Below are 18,032 nucleotides of genomic sequence, written 5' to 3' on the forward strand. Positions count from 1 at the left end.
GTAAGACTGTGGAAAGCATTAAAAACCAAGGTAAGGCATGTGAGATTTATTCCATAGCACCAGGGAGCCATTGTAGGTATCTGAACAAGGGACTGGCCTGATCAAAACCCTACATCAAGAAGATTACTCTGGCAATGGTATGCAGAGGAAGACTGGGAGGAGGGAGTCTGTAGGCAGGGGGACCAAGTAGAAGGTTATCATCCCAGACTTTCAATGGAAAGTCTAATTCTACTGCAATATAAAAAGAACGCTTGACTTTTGTAGCTTGTAATCAAATGCTGCTTCCAATAAAAACTCAGGGCAATAACAACCACAAACATTTACATGGTGTTCTAAGACTTGCAAAGCATGTTATACAAGTACATGTATTTTTGTTGTTGTTTGGTCATTTCATTGTGTTGTTTGGTCATTTCATTGTGTCCGATTCTTTATCACCCCATTTGGAGTCTTCTTGGCAAAGATACTGGCGTGGTTTGCCATTTCCTTCACCAGCTCGTTTTATAGATGAGAAACTGAGGCAAACAGAGTTAAGTGACTTGCCCAGGGTCACACAGCTAGTAAGTGTCTGAGGCTGGATTTGAACTCATGAAGATGAGTCTTCCCAACTCCAGGCCCAGTGCTCTATCCACTGCAACATCTAACTGCATATGTATGTCTATGTGTATGTGTATATATGTGTGTGTGTGTGTGTGTGTGTGTGTGTGTGTGTGTGTGTGTGTGTGTTGTGTGTGTGTACACTCTCATTTGATCCTTACAATACTGGGAGGCAGAAGCTATTATTATCCTTGCTTTACTGATGAGGCAACTGAGGCTGAGGTGAAGAGGTAGAAGAGTTTACCTCTGAGAAACTACAATGACCTAGCTCAACCCTAGAAAACTGAGGATGAGACACACCGCTCTCCTTTTTTGTAGATATGTATGTGAGGGGGGTGGGGGTGGGGGGAACACTAGGTGCAGAATGCTGTATACACTGTCAGATATTCTCTTTGTCATTGGTTATCAACTGCTTTCCTTTGATATCACACAGGGGAAAGAGGAAGGAGGATGTGAATTCAAATCTTTCTGACTCTACATCCCACATTCAATCCATTTTTTTCCTCTAGGAATCTAAAGATTGAGAGGCATCACGAGAATTGCCAGTATCTCTTGAATACTTAAGTAGTCACATAGTCACAACCTCTATGTTGTTTCTAGTGTTTAGTATTTAACGTCCCAGAGAAACGTCTTCACTGTTATCACTTTACAAAAATTATTTATGACCTCCAAAGAGAAATATATACATTGGCAAGAACTGGAAAGCTCAATGGGGTATTTTTATCACATGGATTTCCTATCACTTCCAAGATGTTTCAAGTAATTTCAAAGCAAGTTAAGAGAAATTCAGATAAAATTGTTATTCTTGTGATCATTCAGATCTTGTACAGATCATTAGCACATCAAAGAATCAAAGGTCAGCTTAGGGCCCTTTCTCTTAAAAACTGACATCTGTTTTCTTTAGATCACTTGGAACAACTCAGATTAATGTAAATAACTATAAACCAAGTATGTCTAATGTCCCTTCCGGCATACTATATAAATATCTGTCCTTGCACTAAGCGGAGACATTAAAAACACACTGAAAATCATTGGGGGGGGGGTCAATATCTTTAGTAAGGTTAAAAAAAAAAAGGAAAATGAAGCAAAAAAAAAACAAAAAAAAACCTCACCCTAGATCATTTTAAGCAGCATTACCACTCTAGTTATCAGCAAGAAGAACAAACCAGCCTGCCAGCCTCTTAAATCTCCATATCATTTTCAACCCACATTGACTTCTAATTACTGCACATACAACAAATGTCCCTCTCAGCATGCGACACGGTGCTTGGGACTGTTACTCTGAGAATAGAAATTGACATGAAATGCATATGCATCACAGGGGCAAAAAGTTGTTGTATTGTGGGCCACAAAATACCAACCCTAGGTGGGCCACTTGTGCCCTGGAGGGTGGGGAGGAGAGCTGGGGAGGGGGAAGAAGCAGGTAGGGATCTATTATTCTGGATCACATTTTAGCAACAAGATTTTCAGTTATGTGCATGTTTCCATTACCCAAATGGTAATGTGTGCCTTCCCATATCAGGGATTCCATGCATGCTTTTCTCTTCCAAAATTTAGTTGCCTGCTTCACCCCCAACCCAACTGGCTTCAAGAGTTTCCTTCTTCATCTCAGAAACAACAATATTTTATCAAGATGAAGGAAGCCCTGAACACTTCTGTCTCTTCTAGTACTTCTTTATGAAGTCTGCTCAACTCCATGTTATGGAAATGGAGGCATCAATTGGGCTGTGAGGAGACAGTGGGTCCCTAAGCTCAGTCAACATTGAGTCTTACTGAGGAACTAATAAATAAAAAAGGCCAACAGAATTCACCAACAATGACTGGAGACTGGAGAGTGAATGATAGCAAATGCTAATGTTTAGTTAGAAGGAAAAAGCTTAGGAAAGAGGAGGAAAAATGAAGAGGAGAAGGGGAAAGGAGAACAAGGAGCAAAGTCTCTAAGCTTTTTAGTAGCTACCATTAATAATGTATTTCCAATGTGCTACATTTTTATATAACTGTCTTTGGTGTCCCCGATGGTTTAAAGAAAGGTTTCAGGGATCAATACTCATCCTAGTTGTAAAAATTGGTTTTCTACAGTATCTATCTTTCTTCTTCTCGCTCTCCCCCTCATGCTCTCTTTTAGCACAGTCTTATTTTTGGCACAAATATCTGAACATCTGAAAGAGCAGGGATCTCCATCTCAGACTTAAAGTGAAACCATTTGCTCTTGTGTGGGTGAAAGAAAATCAACACTTGTACCAAGGCAGAAATACTGTTTTTAGAACCGGGAATAATGTTCCATAACAGAGGCAGCATACACCCGCACATACATTAAGATGATTAGAGAAGGGTGGAACTGTTTTCTCTGGACTGCATGGTTAAAAGATGATGCTGAAGGGACCCCTCTGGGCCCTTCCAGCACTCCACTCCTCTCAGCTCCGCCTACCCGCTGACAACTGTGGCAAGGGAAGGGCAGAGAGAAGGGAGGCTGGGCAATGCAAATGAGGGGCCAATTAACACCAATAACAAAGAGGGAAAGGCCCTCCTTTGGGTAGGTGGTGGCAGAGCCACTCATAGAAGTATAAGAAGTTGAAAAATGACACTGTAGGAAATTTCTTTAAAAAAAATTCTCTTCTGAGTCAGGAAAAGAATATGACAGGAAACCCCTGGTAGATCAGTGCAACCACTCAGAAGAGTTTGCTTCTGAGCAACTACAATGACCAAGCTAGACCCTAGAAAACTGAGGATGAGACACACCTCTCTCCTTTTCTGTAGATGTGTGTGTAAAGGGTGCGGGGGGGGGGGACACGCTAGGTACAGAATGCTATAAACACTGTCAGACAGTCACTTTGTCAACTGGCTATCTATTGCTTTCCTTTGATATAAGGGATGACTCACAGCGAAGGGTAGGCATACCTGAAAATGATTATGAGGTAAAAACCAAAATCATCAAAGCACTTAAAAAAAAAAAGATGTGTTTCTTCAGATAATGGGCATTACTCACCTCAGTAGTTGAAAGCACAGTGTCTTCATCAAGACTTAGGACTGCATCTGTGACAATGTTGTCATAGGGCAGAAAACGACTGCTCATGACCTACGGGTTATACAGAGGGAGAAGGGGGTAAGAGAAGAATCTCAGCTCCATTATCTTTGGGGAGGGGGTAAAAAGAGAGGAAAAACTCCACTTTCATTAGCAGGCAGGCTCTCCATTTTACCCTTTTTTTTCCTTTTTTTCCCCCCAGGTACATCCTAACTTTTTGTTTCTGTTAAAGAGCACTGCTCAGCACAACACCAGAAAGCTGTCATTTTCTATCAGTGTGGCAGTCAGCTTATACCTTGTACTACAGGTATTACAGAATCTTCAAATCTTAGAGTTGGAAAAGACCTTCAAGGTGAATTTGGAGCCAGTCTTCTCCTTGATATGCTGCCTGCTTATGAATTTCACACTAGCTCCATTGGTACCCATTCGGAACATATTCTTAGGAATCACATTAAACAAAAACAAAAAACATTTCCTAGCTTCCTTCTGGGTAACAAATCTATGCTTCAATCAAGAAAGGAAAGAAAGTAACTGGTCTTGAAAGCTCTCTATAGTTGGGGCTCTTGTAGCAGAGCAACTTCAAAGTCCCATATGGCAGGAAATGACACCAAAGGAAAGAGAGGGAAGGGGTAGAGGGAGGGAGAGGGAGAGAGAGAGAGAGAAAGAAAGAGAGACAACTCTGATGATGATATGAGTTTCTATAATCTATTGAAGAATAATGGATCAGTCTCAGCCCACTTAAAAGAAGACCAAGTTTTACTTAAATCTAGACTAAAAGCCAATCAGCCTACAAGGATCATCTAAGAACTGTTTTCTAGTTGATGAAATCCCTCGGCAGGGCTTATGACATTAAAGAACCCATCCCCACGAGCTAAAGGGATATGTCTGCAGCTTTCATGGTTCCAGGGACTGTTCTTACACATCGGTCAACTGGGCCAGGTGTTTCGTTTTGTTTTGTTTTTCGTTTTTTGGTTCCCTTTTCCCCAGCCTTTCAAAATGAAATAAAAAGAGATCACGGCTACTACATATACAATGGTCAGAAATTACAGCCCTGAAGCATGTCTCCTGATACTGTTTACATGTCCAGTGACTAAGGCAGAAACCATCAGCTGCCAGCTTAGCAGTTCTCTGATCTTTCCCTTGTTAAGCCTACAGGGGAAAACTGAAAAGACAAGACCCATAAATTCAAAATAGGATTCTGCAGCCAAAGCAGCCAGCACATCAATTTTGAATTCAAGGCCAGGCATCCTCGTTGTAAAATGGGAAATGGGGAGGGGGTATGATCTCTCTCCTCCTGTCTGACCTAGTGCTTGTTTCAGAGGATGTAGTTTCCTTTCTCAGCTTCATCAATAGAGGGCACCATTAGCTGACTCAACTTCTCCCATGTTACAGCTGCACAGGTAACAGTTAAGTGTCTTCTAAAGGCTCTGGCACTAGGACCTTCCCAAAAGGTGGATTCGAAGGAGTCAGTGAACCAGTCAACAAGCATTTATTAAGCACTATGTGATGGGTACTGTGCTAAGCACACAAAATAAGCACACAAAAGCATGCATACATATCAGCATAAGGTAGGGGCCAAGGAGGGGTCAACAATAAGTAGAAGATGAAGAGATTACTTCAGTTGGGGGCAGGGGTAGGGTGTGAATGTGAGGGTTTGGGAAAGGCTTACTCCTGAGCCAGGACTTAAAGAGAGAGGAGGACCTAAACAGGTAGGGATGAAAACAAAGTACATTCCAGTCATGGGGATCAGTCTACACAAATGTAGGAAGCCAGTGTAACACAGTGCCCAGAGTGCTGAGCTTGGTGTTCAAATCCTATCACTCAATCTTGGAGCCTTAGTTTCCTAATCTGTAAAATGAAGGAATCAGATTTAATGACATATAAGGTCCAAGTCTAAATCTATTATCCTATGAGGCTGAGATCAGCTTTGTTCAGAACAGTTTTATACATTTGGAACCAGGAGGGAGCTTATCTAGTCCAAGCAAATCTTTTTACAGATAAGGAACCAAGGCTAAGACTGGTCAAGATGGTGTGTGGGAAGAAGTAATTTGAATGAAGGCTAGAAAAGCTGATGGACACTAAACTGTAGAAGATTAAATGCTGTGTTTTTAACTTTGGATTTTACCCTACAGACAACATAGAATCACTTAAGATGTTTGTACCAGGGAATAACATGATGAGACATGTGCACTGGAAAGAAAACATTGGCAGCAGAATGAAGGACGGATTAGAGAGAGAAGAGGCAGGAAGACTAGCTAGAAGGCTATTACAGTAGTGAAAGTTACAGGTGATGAGAGACTGGACGAAGCTGGAAGTGAAGAGAGTGAAGAGAAGGGGGCAAGCAGGAGGGAAAGACACTGGAAGTGAAATAGACAAGATGTGGCAACCATGGGATTTGGGGGATGAGGGGAATGAGGGGGAAAAGAATCAAAGGTGAATGGGATGTTGAGAGTGGGTGACTAGAAGGATGTGCAGCTGCTGATGGAAACATGGAAGACGGGACAAACAACAGAAAGACAGAAAATGATGAATTCAGTTCTAAACATGGTGAATTTGAGGTACCAATAGTCAATTGAGGTAGAAATATCCAAAGACAGGTAAAGATAAAAAGAATAACACCTGGCATTTTAACAGAACTATTAAGTTTCCAACATACCTTACATACATTATCAACTCTGAACCTCACAATAACCTGGTGAGGCAGATGTTACATTTCCCCCACTTTATAAATGAGAAAACTGAGGCTCAGAGAAAATAAGTGATTTGCCCACAAGAATGCAGTTAGTAAGACTGATACAGGATTTGAAATTAGGTCTTTCTGACTGCAGGTTCAGAATCATATCCTTCATACCATAAGGCCTACTAAGACAGCAGAAGAGTCCAGGGGAAAAACTGCGTATGAATATAGTCAAAGAGTTATTATTTAAGTCATGTGAGTAGACAAGATATACAAGGCACTTTTCAACAAGTGTTTATGGGAGTAATCATAGGCTTCAATCATACAACAATGAAATCAGCACAACATTAAATGCTGTTTTTAATGTGAATTGCTTCCATTTGAATTGTCTTAGGAAGATCCTGAAAATCACCTGGCAAGATAAGGTAGTGACACAGGTTCTTCCTCAAGCTGAACTGCTAAGCTCTCTTCAAACTCTACTGAATTAAGTGTAACTCCGATGGGCTGGCCATGTTGTTTGAATGCCAAATGCACATTTGTCTAAAAGGCTATTTTACAAAGAACTCACATAAGGCATGTGCTCACAAAGAAGTCAGAAGACATAATACAAAGATTACTAGCTGTGTGACTCTGGGCAAGTCACTTTAACTCCAATTGCCTAAAAATTTAAAAAAAAATTTTTTTAATTGAAAAAGAAATAATACAAAGACACTCTCAAGGTCTCTCTGAACAACTCTGGAATTGATCGTGAGACATGGGAGACACTGGCACAGGAGTACCCTGCACGGCGTGCCTACATCAAAGAAGGCACTGTGCTCTGTGAACAAAGCAGAATTGCAGTAGCTGAAAAGAAACATGAGATGTACAAATTTAGAGACATCTTCACTCCAAATGTTGATATGGACTATTTGTGTGTGACCTATGGTGGTGCCTTCCAAGTTCATATCGGTCAGATCAGCCATAGACAGACACACTGTACATCAACCTTGATATAGTGATGTCATTTTGGTACTCTTTGAGTATGAGGGACAGCAACCACCATGTGAATAATTCAGGCAAAAAAGTGATGAGGGCCTGAGGTAGAGGACAGAGAAGAAGGCATAGATTAAACTCTTAAACCAACAGAAATAAATCCCATTTGGATGCATGAGCTGAACAAATCTCGCGAATCCATGATCAAGAAGCCTGCAGCATAATTCATGAAACATAATTCCCTTCTCTTGTCCCAGAGGTAGGGGACTACCAGGGCGGAATGTTGTATTCATGGTCCGACAAGGGCACATTTACTCAACTCTTTTTATTAGAAAGGAGGATTCCATTCCTGGGGTAGTGATGGGGGGAGGAGGGGTGCAGCTAGGCCTTTCCAGAATTGACTGATGCTCACTCTGGGTGAATGGTAAAACTGAACAAATTAACAAGGGCGATAGGACTGATTGAGAGAAGGGGGCTTAGTCCCGCAGCTGCCACAGACCAAGAAAACACTGAAAGCAGAAATTCTGGGGTACAAAGACGGCATGAGCTCCCCCCACGCAGCCCTCTCGCTATCTTCCTGAAGGCCACCTACCTTGCTTTCTCCTTCGATGACGATGACAGGCACGGGAGTGGCTGGCCAGCGGTGTTTGGCCGGCAGGGGTTTGTCACAATTCCAAAGAACTATAATCTGAAATGGAGAGAGTGGTTCATTAGATGTCTTGATAAAAACCCAGCACTTCCACAGGCTTAGGACACAAAGACTCATTTTGTTTACAGAGGGAGAAAATTAAGTCCGGAGATTTCTACACAAGACAGAATGAGAGCCTTCAGAATTGGCTTTAGAGGAGGGGCAGATAATCCACAAGCCCTTCAGTGTCTTGCCATTTCAACAACAAGAGAGAATGGAAAGAAATGGTTTAACTTTTTTTCTAGAAAGGGTGCCTATTCAAGTCACAATGTAGGGGAGGGGAGAAGGAAAGGATGTGATTTCACAGTAACTGGTTCTAGATAACAAGTCATTTTTTAGTGCAGCTAGGTGGCACTGTGGATAGAATGCTGGGTGAGATTCAGAAAGACCTGAGCTCCAATTCAGCCTCATACCCTGGGCCAGCCTCTGGCCAGGCACTGACTGCCTCAGTTTCCTCACCTGTAAAATGGGGATGTTCTGAGGATAAAACAAAATAATATTTGTAGAGTGTTTTGCAAACCTTGAGACCCTATATAAGTGCTAGTTACTATGTGAAATGGGTAGCATGAGCAGTATTATTAGTCCTATTTTACAATTATTTACAGAACCTCCACTAAAATCCATTGTTGTCGCGCCTTATTGTGGTAGAGAGGTAACCCTGGGTTCTTGCCTTGGTCTGACAGAGCTGGAATGGCATGGACTCAGTGACAGCCTGTGTGCTTTGAGGACCAGATTAGTAAATTTCTTCAAGGAACCCTATTCCAGTTTGGGTTCAGGGTGATGAATTTTGGGGCCACAGCAAAGCAACTCTCAAAGACCATAGACAGGGAGGTTGCTTCTTGCATGGATCTACTCATGTCCATGAGCTCAGAGATATGCCATCTTATAGATGAGAAAACTGAGTTTCGTGCGGTGTGGGTTAATGAAAAGAATGTTATACGGGGAGTCAGGAAGGAGACCCAGGTCTGGGCCTTGTCTCTAGCATCTTACTAGAAGTGACTATGGACAAAACACTTCCCTAATCTGGGCCTCAGTTTCCTCATCTATAAAATGGGGCTGCTAATACTTGCACTGCCCACCTCCCTGGGTTGTTGTCTGCCAGTCTTAAAAAGCACTATATACATGTCAGCTAATAGTACTTTTACTATGCAGTGACTTTGCCCAAGGCCATATAACTAAATGTCACAGCCAGGACTGTACCCCAATCATTGTGATACCAAGTCTACAGTTCTGTCCACATTAGTATCCAGCTACCTAATACTTCACCTTTGGGACAATCAGCCAATTTGTTAATTATATAATTGTCAATTGTATCAACATTGATTCAGGGCCTTGTAGGTGCAAGGCAGCATGCTAGACACCTGGGGAAATTTGAAGTAGAAGATGGAGTTCCAATTCCCAAGGAGTTTATTAGCAGTCACTATTGCTAGGAAAGGGAACAGAGCAGCAGCGACTTTTTCATGATGCCTGGTGCCCCATGCTATCTTAGTCCCTCAACTCCTCCCACTGCTGTCTCTGCGGTTGTCAGCTAACCATTTAAAGATACCACCATTTGCCTGATCTTTAGTGCGTCTCCCCCAAAGAATTCCACCTTGCCCTCCCCAACAACACGTGCCAGATTTCCCAGGTATCCTCAGAGACCTCAAAGGGAGTTCAAATCAAATAAAGAGCTTGAAAAGAGAAGGCAGTGAACAAGGTATGAAGAAGATCTGTTTTGGGGAGGAGTGTGATAGGGGACTGGGGATGTCCTTTTGGAAAGGAAGAGGGGGTTTTAAAAAGCCAGATGCTGTTTAGCAGATATTCCCACTCACCTGGGCACAGTACTGAGACTTGGCTGCAGCAACTAGGAGTTTCAACACTGGCTGAGATTGAGAGACCAAAGGGGTCACTGCATGGATGACTGCAGTAAATTTGGAAGGGGGCTTTAAACCTGAAATGAAAATCACAGAGCTACTGAACAAAGCACTCAAAAACCAGAGAAAATTAGCCTGCCCTTCTCCCAATCTCCCCACATGGATCCACTCTAGCAAATGTTCCTTTGGGAATTACTCTCCTTTGCCTTCCTTCTCTTAGTAGGGCAAAGCTGTCTTTTAACCGTCGCTTAGTTGTGTCTGTAGAGAAGGAAAAGCTTTTATTCTTTTTTTTTTGGGGGGAGGTGGTGGTGGTGATCCTACCCTCCTTATACAATGCCTTTCTATCAACTTGGTGGAAATTGGCTTTCTTCCCCTGTTCCTATTCTCAGGAATCCAATGCCATTCTCATATAAAAACCTATTCTCAGGAAAGGACACAGGTTACATATCAGCGTGAATAGTAACTGTTAGTTTAGTCCTGTTAGTCAGTGGTAACTGTTTTACTTCTTTCAGGATATTTGCAGAGAGAAACTTTATACTCATGAAATGGAAGGCTTTGCCTGTATTAAAGGTATTTTAGGTGTGTCTCATCTAATAGCACACATAGAATAAATGGAAAGGTCACTGCACCTTTGCAAGCAATAGGAAACAAGATTACTGGAGAAAAACAAAACAGAACAGTACCATAAAAGTCTTGGTGCAGTTTTCAGTTGTAACCTATTGAAATATTACGTGACCAAGCCACATTTAAGCACGTTGCTAAATACTTCAGTATCACCTACTTGCACAAAATTAATGGTCTAATTATAAATAGCTGTCTTTTCATTTGAAAGTGATAGGGCAAATAGGTAGCTTAGCATGGTACCTGGCAAAGAGTAGGTACTTAATAAATGTATACTGATTCATAGACATATAGACAAGTCTGTAGAAAGGCTTTATTGAGTGCTTACTATGTATCATACACTGTGCTCTCCATCACTCTATCTCTTGACTCCCAGGAACCTTCTCTGGCTATCCCACCAGGCCTGGAAGGCTCTCTCTCCTCACTGAAGGCTACTGGCTTCCCTGGATTCCTTTAAATCCCAACTAAAAATCCTATCTTCTACAGGAAACTATTCCCAACCCCTCTTAATTCTAATGCTTCTCTCTTAATTATTTCCTATTTATCTTGTACATAGCTTGTTTGTACATTTTTGGTTATTTTCTCCCCCATTAGATTGTAAGCTTACTGAGGGCAGGGGTTGTGTTTTATCTCTTTTTACAACCCTTCCAGTACTGAGCACACTTTTGGACAGGTAGTAGGTAATTAAAAACTGCTTACAGACTGATTTGACTGTGCTAAGGGCTGGGAATAAGAAAATAAGATGATCCGGATGTTCAAGGAGTTTGCATTCTAATGGAGAAAAAACAACACATAAAGGGAGTTGGAAAGTGGAGAGGCAGGGGGAGAATACTCCCACAGGGCAACAAAAGTAGCTATAAGAAAATTGCATAAATTGTACTTTCTATCCATTTTGCCACAACTACCAATTCCCTGGTGATTTTATTTTTATTATTATTAATACTACTGATATGGCACTTTAAGGTTTTCAAAGCTCTTTAAATGTGTTGTCTCATTTGATCCTCACAACAACTCAGGCAGGCAGGTGCTATTATTATCTCCATTTAACAGATGAGGAAACTGAGGAGAACAGAAACGACTTGCCCAGAATCACACAGCTACTAAGTGTCTGAGGCAGGATTTGCACCCTGACTCCAGGTCCATCACTCCATCCACCGTGCCACCTAGACCTCCTGACTATTTCCATTAAATCAAGGATTAATACTCTCATCCTGTGATTTTCCTAAATTTCTATCTCATTATTATATTATTATGTTCCTACTAAACATGTAAGCTATAAAGGCAGAGCTATATTATGATAAGAAATGTGTATAACTCAATGCATTGGCCATCTTGGCTAAATCAGTTTCAAGGAGTAAGTTACCTTAGCGGGTTCTCAAATGAGGGAGGGAGGGAGGGAGAGGGAGAGGGAGAGAGAGACAGAGACAGAGAGAGGGGGGGGGGGAAGAGAAAGGGAGACAGAGGGGAGAGGGAGAGAAAGAGGGGGGAGGGAGACAGAGATAGGCAAGGAGGAGGGAAAGAAGGAAAGAAAAGGGGGAAGGAGGGAGGGGAAGAGGGTGAGAAGAATGGCGGGGGGGAGAGAGATTAGGAGAGAGACAAAGGAGAAAGAGGGAGGGAGGAAGAAAGGTAGGGAGAGAGGGACAGGGAGAAGAGAACAGAGGGAAGGGGAGAGAGAAACAGACAGGGAGGAGGAGGGGGAGAGAGAGAGAGAGGTATGGGGGGATGGAAGGAAAGAGAGAGAGACAGACAGACATTTCTAAGGGATTTGCTGAGGCTAGAACTACGAGCCTCCAAAGAGACTTTGTCTCAGGCAATAACATGCCTTTTTTGCATGGTCTCTTTTCTCAGACACATCACTTCAACCTCCATTATCACCTTACGCTCCAGTCCACCTTCCCTTTTAGCACTTCTCTAAGTGAGAGCCCTTCTTAAGTCCATTTTTCTTTAGTACAGAGGTGTCATGGGGACAAGGGGATTATGGAATGAAAAAAAAAACCAAAACAACAGAGAACTACAATCCTACACTACTATCACAAGTGACTATCACAAATGAACAGTTACTATAGTGTCAGAGTCACGACTATCCATGGATCTGAGTGAATCTCATTTCACACAATTGCAGACTTAGAGACGAAGGGGCCCTTAGAGGCCATTGAGTCCAACCCTCTCATTTTATAGACGAGGAAACTGAGGCATCAAGACATTAAGTAACTAGTACAGAATCACACAGCACTAAGTGTCCGAGGCAGGATTTGAACTCAGGCCTGATCCCAAGTCCAGTGCCTTAGAGATCCTCCAGCCCAACTCTTCTTCATGATTTGGTATGCTGCTGCTGAAACCATCCCCACATACCCATGGCCCAGTATGAAATGGCAGCACCATTGGATTTTCGTTCTGTAAGGCATTGCAGCACGACTCACTTACCTAGGTTAGCATAGTAGTAAGGGAAATCTCCCAGATACGATGAATACTGTGGCAGTACGAACAGCCCTCCAGGATGTTTGTTCCATATTAAGCTGTTACGTGATATGTGCTTGAATATTCTGTCCTGAATAATCTGGGAGACAAAAAGCAGAGCCCACAGTTTAAAAAAAAATGGACACTGACCGAATACCAGATTAAACATAATACTTACCCGACTATGACCACAAGCCTCCAAATAATGGCTTTAAACACGAAGAGGCCCATTACACATTTAAACACTTAGAATACTGCAAAATAGCAGAAAAACCATAGGATTTAGAGGCTAATAAGTCCAACCTTCTCATTATCCCCGTGACAAAACTGAGACCAAGATGGGGAAAAGATCTGCCCAAGGTCATTTAGGTACTGAACTAGGATTCAAATTCAAGTTTTGGATCCTAATCTGACTCCATATCTAGTCTTTTTACAGTCATGCTGATCAGACACATTTCCAATCCAAGGTCTGGAGTCAGTTGGGCACCTCCTCACCTACAGAATCATAGGGTTGAAAGAGACCATTTGGGACCACTCATCACTTCAGAGATAAAGAAAACTGAGACCAGAGAAGGAATGGTCTCCTTAAAAGTGTAAGGGCCTGCACCACAATCCAGTTCTTCTGGATTCCAACACAGGATTCTTTCAAGTGAACTATGTAACTTCATCAGCCTTCTCCCTCTCCCCCCACAAAAGATTCAAGTTCAAAGACATGGTGTGAACTGGAGATGTGAAGGACTGAAGATGCAGAAGGACTGCCATCCACATTCACAGCAGGACACACAAATGATTTGTTCCTCCTATTGCTGTTTATATTAAGGGGAGTTGTAATAATGACACCAGCTAGCATTTACATAGTGCCCTCACTTTACATGTATTATCTCTTTTGGTCCTCACTGCAATCCTGTGAGGTATGTGCTATTATTATCTCTTCTTTACAGATGAAGCAATTTCCTGCCTCAGAGGTTAAACGACTTGCCCATTTTCACAAATCTAGTTAAGTGTCTGAAGCTGCACCTGAACTCAGGTCTTCCAGACTCCGAGTCTAGCGCCCTATCCATTTTACCACATTGCTGTCTCTGTTCTAATTAACAGACAAGGATTTCTGGTTACCAAAAATTCCTTTTGCTTACAATACACCTTTAAAATAACTTCTGAATTTAGTTAATCTACTTTCTCTTCTTAGTAAAGGACACTCATCCCAAATGAATCTTTCTTCTCTGCCCAACAGGACTCCTTAACATAATGAAGGGTGACACCTACAGCAAAGTGCCGTACATGCCCATGTAATGCATACATGGGTGCAAGGCATAGAGGGAGCTGAATGAATATTGAGCCCAGGACATATAGCAGAAGCAATTTTCCTTTTCGCTATTTTATGAAAAAGCTGGAAATCTGGTTATTCACCTCTCAATTTCCTGCCTCAGACAGGTACAGAAACAGGCTCTCATCTACAGCGGTATTGAACGTGAGAAGTGATGCATCATTTTCTTATAATGCTCCCCAATCCTGAAAGTTCTAAGAGGACAATGAGCAGGAGGTGCAAAGACTAATATTCAAGAGATTTCATTAGGTTTTCTGGACATTGGGACCTTGCAGATCATTAGATTCTACATTTGGGGTCAACTGTTTTCCATTTAAAATCATTTATCAGCCATGAACCTACTTAGTTCATTCTGAGGTCTCTGCTCCTTGACTTTCAAACTTTTGTAATTATATCATTTACACAGTAAACCATTTTGAAAATAATTCACTTAATTAATTATTAATCAAATAATTAACAGTGCCTCACAGCTTCAGCAGTCTATTTGTATTTTTTAAAGTGAAAAAAAGGAAACTTAAAATGAATCTTTGCCGTTTCAGATATAAATTGCTTTATCTTTCAAGGTCTTGTTTAATGCAATGTGACTTAAAGTATGTCGTTTAGTCATTCAGTCTTGTCCAACTCTTCACGACCATGGAACAGAGCATGTGAATACTGTCCATGAGGTTTTCCTGACAAAGATTCCAGAGTGGTTTGTAATTTCCTTCTCCAATGGATCAGGCCAAACAGATTAAGTCACTTGCCAGGGTCATACAGTTAGTAAGTGTCTGAGGCCAGATTTGAACTCATGTCTTTCTGACTCCAAGCCCAGCACTCTAACCACTGAGCCAACCAGCTGTTCCTGATTTAAATTATATCCCACTGTAAACTGTCGTCATTTTCCTAGGCTATTAATGTTCTGACTCATTCCCCTTGGTAATTGGTCCCATAATAAGGTGAGCATAACTTATCTTAATAAATCAATTGAATTCAATAAGCATTTTAAGTCCCTACTATATATAGAGCACCACACTGCACACTTGGGTAAATAAAGACACAGATGACAGGAACCAGTCTCTGCCCTCAAAGAGCTGACAATAAACTTTAGGGAAATCTCCTATAAAATCCTCCTGTTTTGCCATTTCTTGAGAAAGAAAAGGGAAGTAAACACAAGTAGGTCTTAGAAGACTATATTTACGTTGGATGGTGCTGCATTTCTCCCTTTTCTCAGACTAGTTTGCTAAATACATGTATTTGGATAAACATTCCAAATTTTGTGGAAATTTTAGGTTAGGAGTTACTTTGAAATACTTGTCTTTTATTATACATCAGAGACCTGAGTTAATGCTGTGGTGTGCTCCTTAATTACAACAGACATATATTGGCAAAAGGTAGGGTTTTAAGTTACTAGCTGTTCATTTATCTCTGCTGTTGTGTTGTCTACTTAGTCAATTCTTTTTACTGCTGTTATACATTCCAAACCCCAAGAGATCCCACTGTCCACTTTATGATGTCAGTCTGTGTCCTTGACTCCTCATCTCACCAAATTCCCTTATCTAGGGGCAAGTGGTCTTTGAACAAAGAGCCACAGAGTGAATAATCATTTGCAGAAAATACAAAAGACACAGAGATGTTACAAAGGAGTTTGTCATTCACTTTGACTTTCTGAGTGGCATAGATCTCACTGTTTCAGCAGCATTCATAATTCCACATCAGTGTTGTTATCTCTCAGGCTTCAAGGACCAAACAGGCCAGATATTCTTCACAAAGATGAGCAAGTATTTTATGCTCTCATCATAGAACCTTGGAAAAGAAGCCTATAATATTCTGAAGAAGGCAGTACACACACACACACACACACACGTACGTACACACACACACACACATATACACACACTCTTTCCTTGGACATGGGATAATTTTTGCCCATAAAGAGAAAAGTGCACATGGGATCTTCTTTTCTTTATGGTCCCAAGAGGCCCTGCCAATGATGATGTCAGTTTCTTATCTATGTGTGTATCTATGACTTGGAAGACTCAGGTGTCTCCAAGTAAAGTATAAGCTCCTTCAGGGAACAGACTATATTTCTTTTCTTTTGTTTTCTGTACTCCTAGCACCTAGAATAATGTCTTGCGCCTAGTAGCTACAAAATTAATAATGGCTGGATTAGGCTGGGGAAAAAAAGCTGGATTTGAAGTCAAATGACCTGAATTCAAATCCTGACTTTGCTGTTTATGGTGTGACCTTCTGGCAAATCAATTCACCTTTCTGGGCCTCAGTTTCTGTATTCTGTAAAATGAAGGGATTGGTTTGGTGGCTTTTGAAGCTGCTTCCCACTGGAGACCCACAATCATGAAACTAACAGTCCCTTCTATCTTCTTTTTACCTACATGCTATTCTTTAAGTAATACACAAATCCTGCAGAAGAGAGGATGACATCATTTGGTATGCCCCTGACTCAATCATCTGACCAACATGGTGCTGAGTTTCACAGATGCTGGGCCATCACATGCCCTCTTACTCCCTGCCAGTGCAATCTGCTACTCTTCTATCTCTACATTACACTGAATGAGAATTTTTTTAAAAATATCATTGCGTGAATATCATACAACAGGAACAGCAGATACCAACGTATGCTGTGTTTAGTGTCCTACGATTGTGGAATGTTTGGCTGCCAGGAGAAAAAAGGCAACCTTCCTGCATCAAGGTCCAACTAAGAACATGCCTCACTAGACACTTTTGAATAACATTAGCACATATCTTCAACGTTACCCACTTCATGTCTAATTGTGATTCATTGGTTCACATCCTGGTTTTAGATTAGCATTTTTTAAATTCTGCCTTACAATCATCTCCATTAAGTATTGTATAATGTGGCCATCCACCCTCTGTTCACGATTAGCCCAGCAAAGCTTGAACCTAACAAAGTGAGCTCTGAAGGAATGACGTAAAGAAATTTCACTGAAATTGGAAATTCTCCTTCAAGAATTATCATTAAATGACATATGTGGAAGTTCCAGTCATTAATCAATGAGGAAGTTGATCTAAGTGGTATGAAGGGGAGCAACTGTCTTGGGTGAAAAGGATTCTTAAATCATCAAAGCTTCAAGGTGGGAGTGGTCTGAGGGCTCTTCTAGTAACCAGGTCCTCTAGTAACTCAGATGTCTATCCTGGAGAATGTCCACATCCCTGGTTCCCAAATGCCTGAGGGACCTGTGAATCTCCTTTTCTGTAGCTTGGGGTAGAGAATCATGAAGTCAGGGGGGAGATTCCACCCCTCTAGGCAGCTACTGATCAGGCCAATAGGTCTAGCGCTACAGAATCTTTGAATCCTGCTATCTGGGGTAAGGTCCAAACTGCCTACTCTTGGTTCCTCAAATTCTAGCAGTGAGCGATATATACTTCTCAAACCTCATGGGTTTCCCAGGTTTCAAGCCAGACCATTAATGCTTATGGTGGCTGTCATTCATTCTTTTTGTTTGTTTGTTTTTTGAGGCAATTGGGGTTTAAGTGACTTGCCCAGAGTCACACAGCTAGTAAGTGTTATGTGTCTGAAGCTGGATTTGAACTCAGGTTTTCCTGACTCCAGGGCCAGTGCCCTATCCACTGTGCCACCTAGCTGCCCCGGTTGTCATTCTTGAAGAGGACCAAAATGACAGACATGTTAGAGTCAAGTGACAATGTGTCCGACTGTGGCTGATCAGGCCAATACAAGCTTGAAATGCTCTGCTACAGGTTGGGCACTAATAGTCCATGTGAACATTTGGGGCGGATTCTCTAAATTTGTGCATGTCAAATTTCTTTTGAGCCACTTCAATTCTGTTTTGCTCACAGAGCACAGGGCC

General features: G+C 41.6%; 1 protein-coding gene across 1 annotated transcript in view; it reads right to left on the reverse strand.

The window, feature by feature from the left end:
- Positions 1–18,032, reverse strand: part of EXT1 (exostosin glycosyltransferase 1) — a 349,537-nt gene that overhangs the window by 15,006 nt on the left and 316,499 nt on the right. The window contains exons 5-8 of the mRNA XM_020975531.2: positions 12,852–12,984; positions 9,765–9,883; positions 7,858–7,953; positions 3,581–3,670 (exon numbers count right to left, since the gene is read on the reverse strand). Of these exons, the coding sequence (XP_020831190.1) occupies positions 3,581–3,670; positions 7,858–7,953; positions 9,765–9,883; positions 12,852–12,984 (438 nt within the window). The remainder of the gene's footprint in view (positions 1–3,580; positions 3,671–7,857; positions 7,954–9,764; positions 9,884–12,851; positions 12,985–18,032) is intronic.

The sequence above is a fragment of the Phascolarctos cinereus genome, unplaced genomic scaffold, assembly GCF_003287225.1.
Source record: "Phascolarctos cinereus isolate Bilbo 61053 unplaced genomic scaffold, phaCin_HiC Scaffold_4;HRSCAF=312, whole genome shotgun sequence".
Classification (NCBI taxonomy): domain Eukaryota; kingdom Metazoa; phylum Chordata; class Mammalia; order Diprotodontia; family Phascolarctidae; genus Phascolarctos; species Phascolarctos cinereus.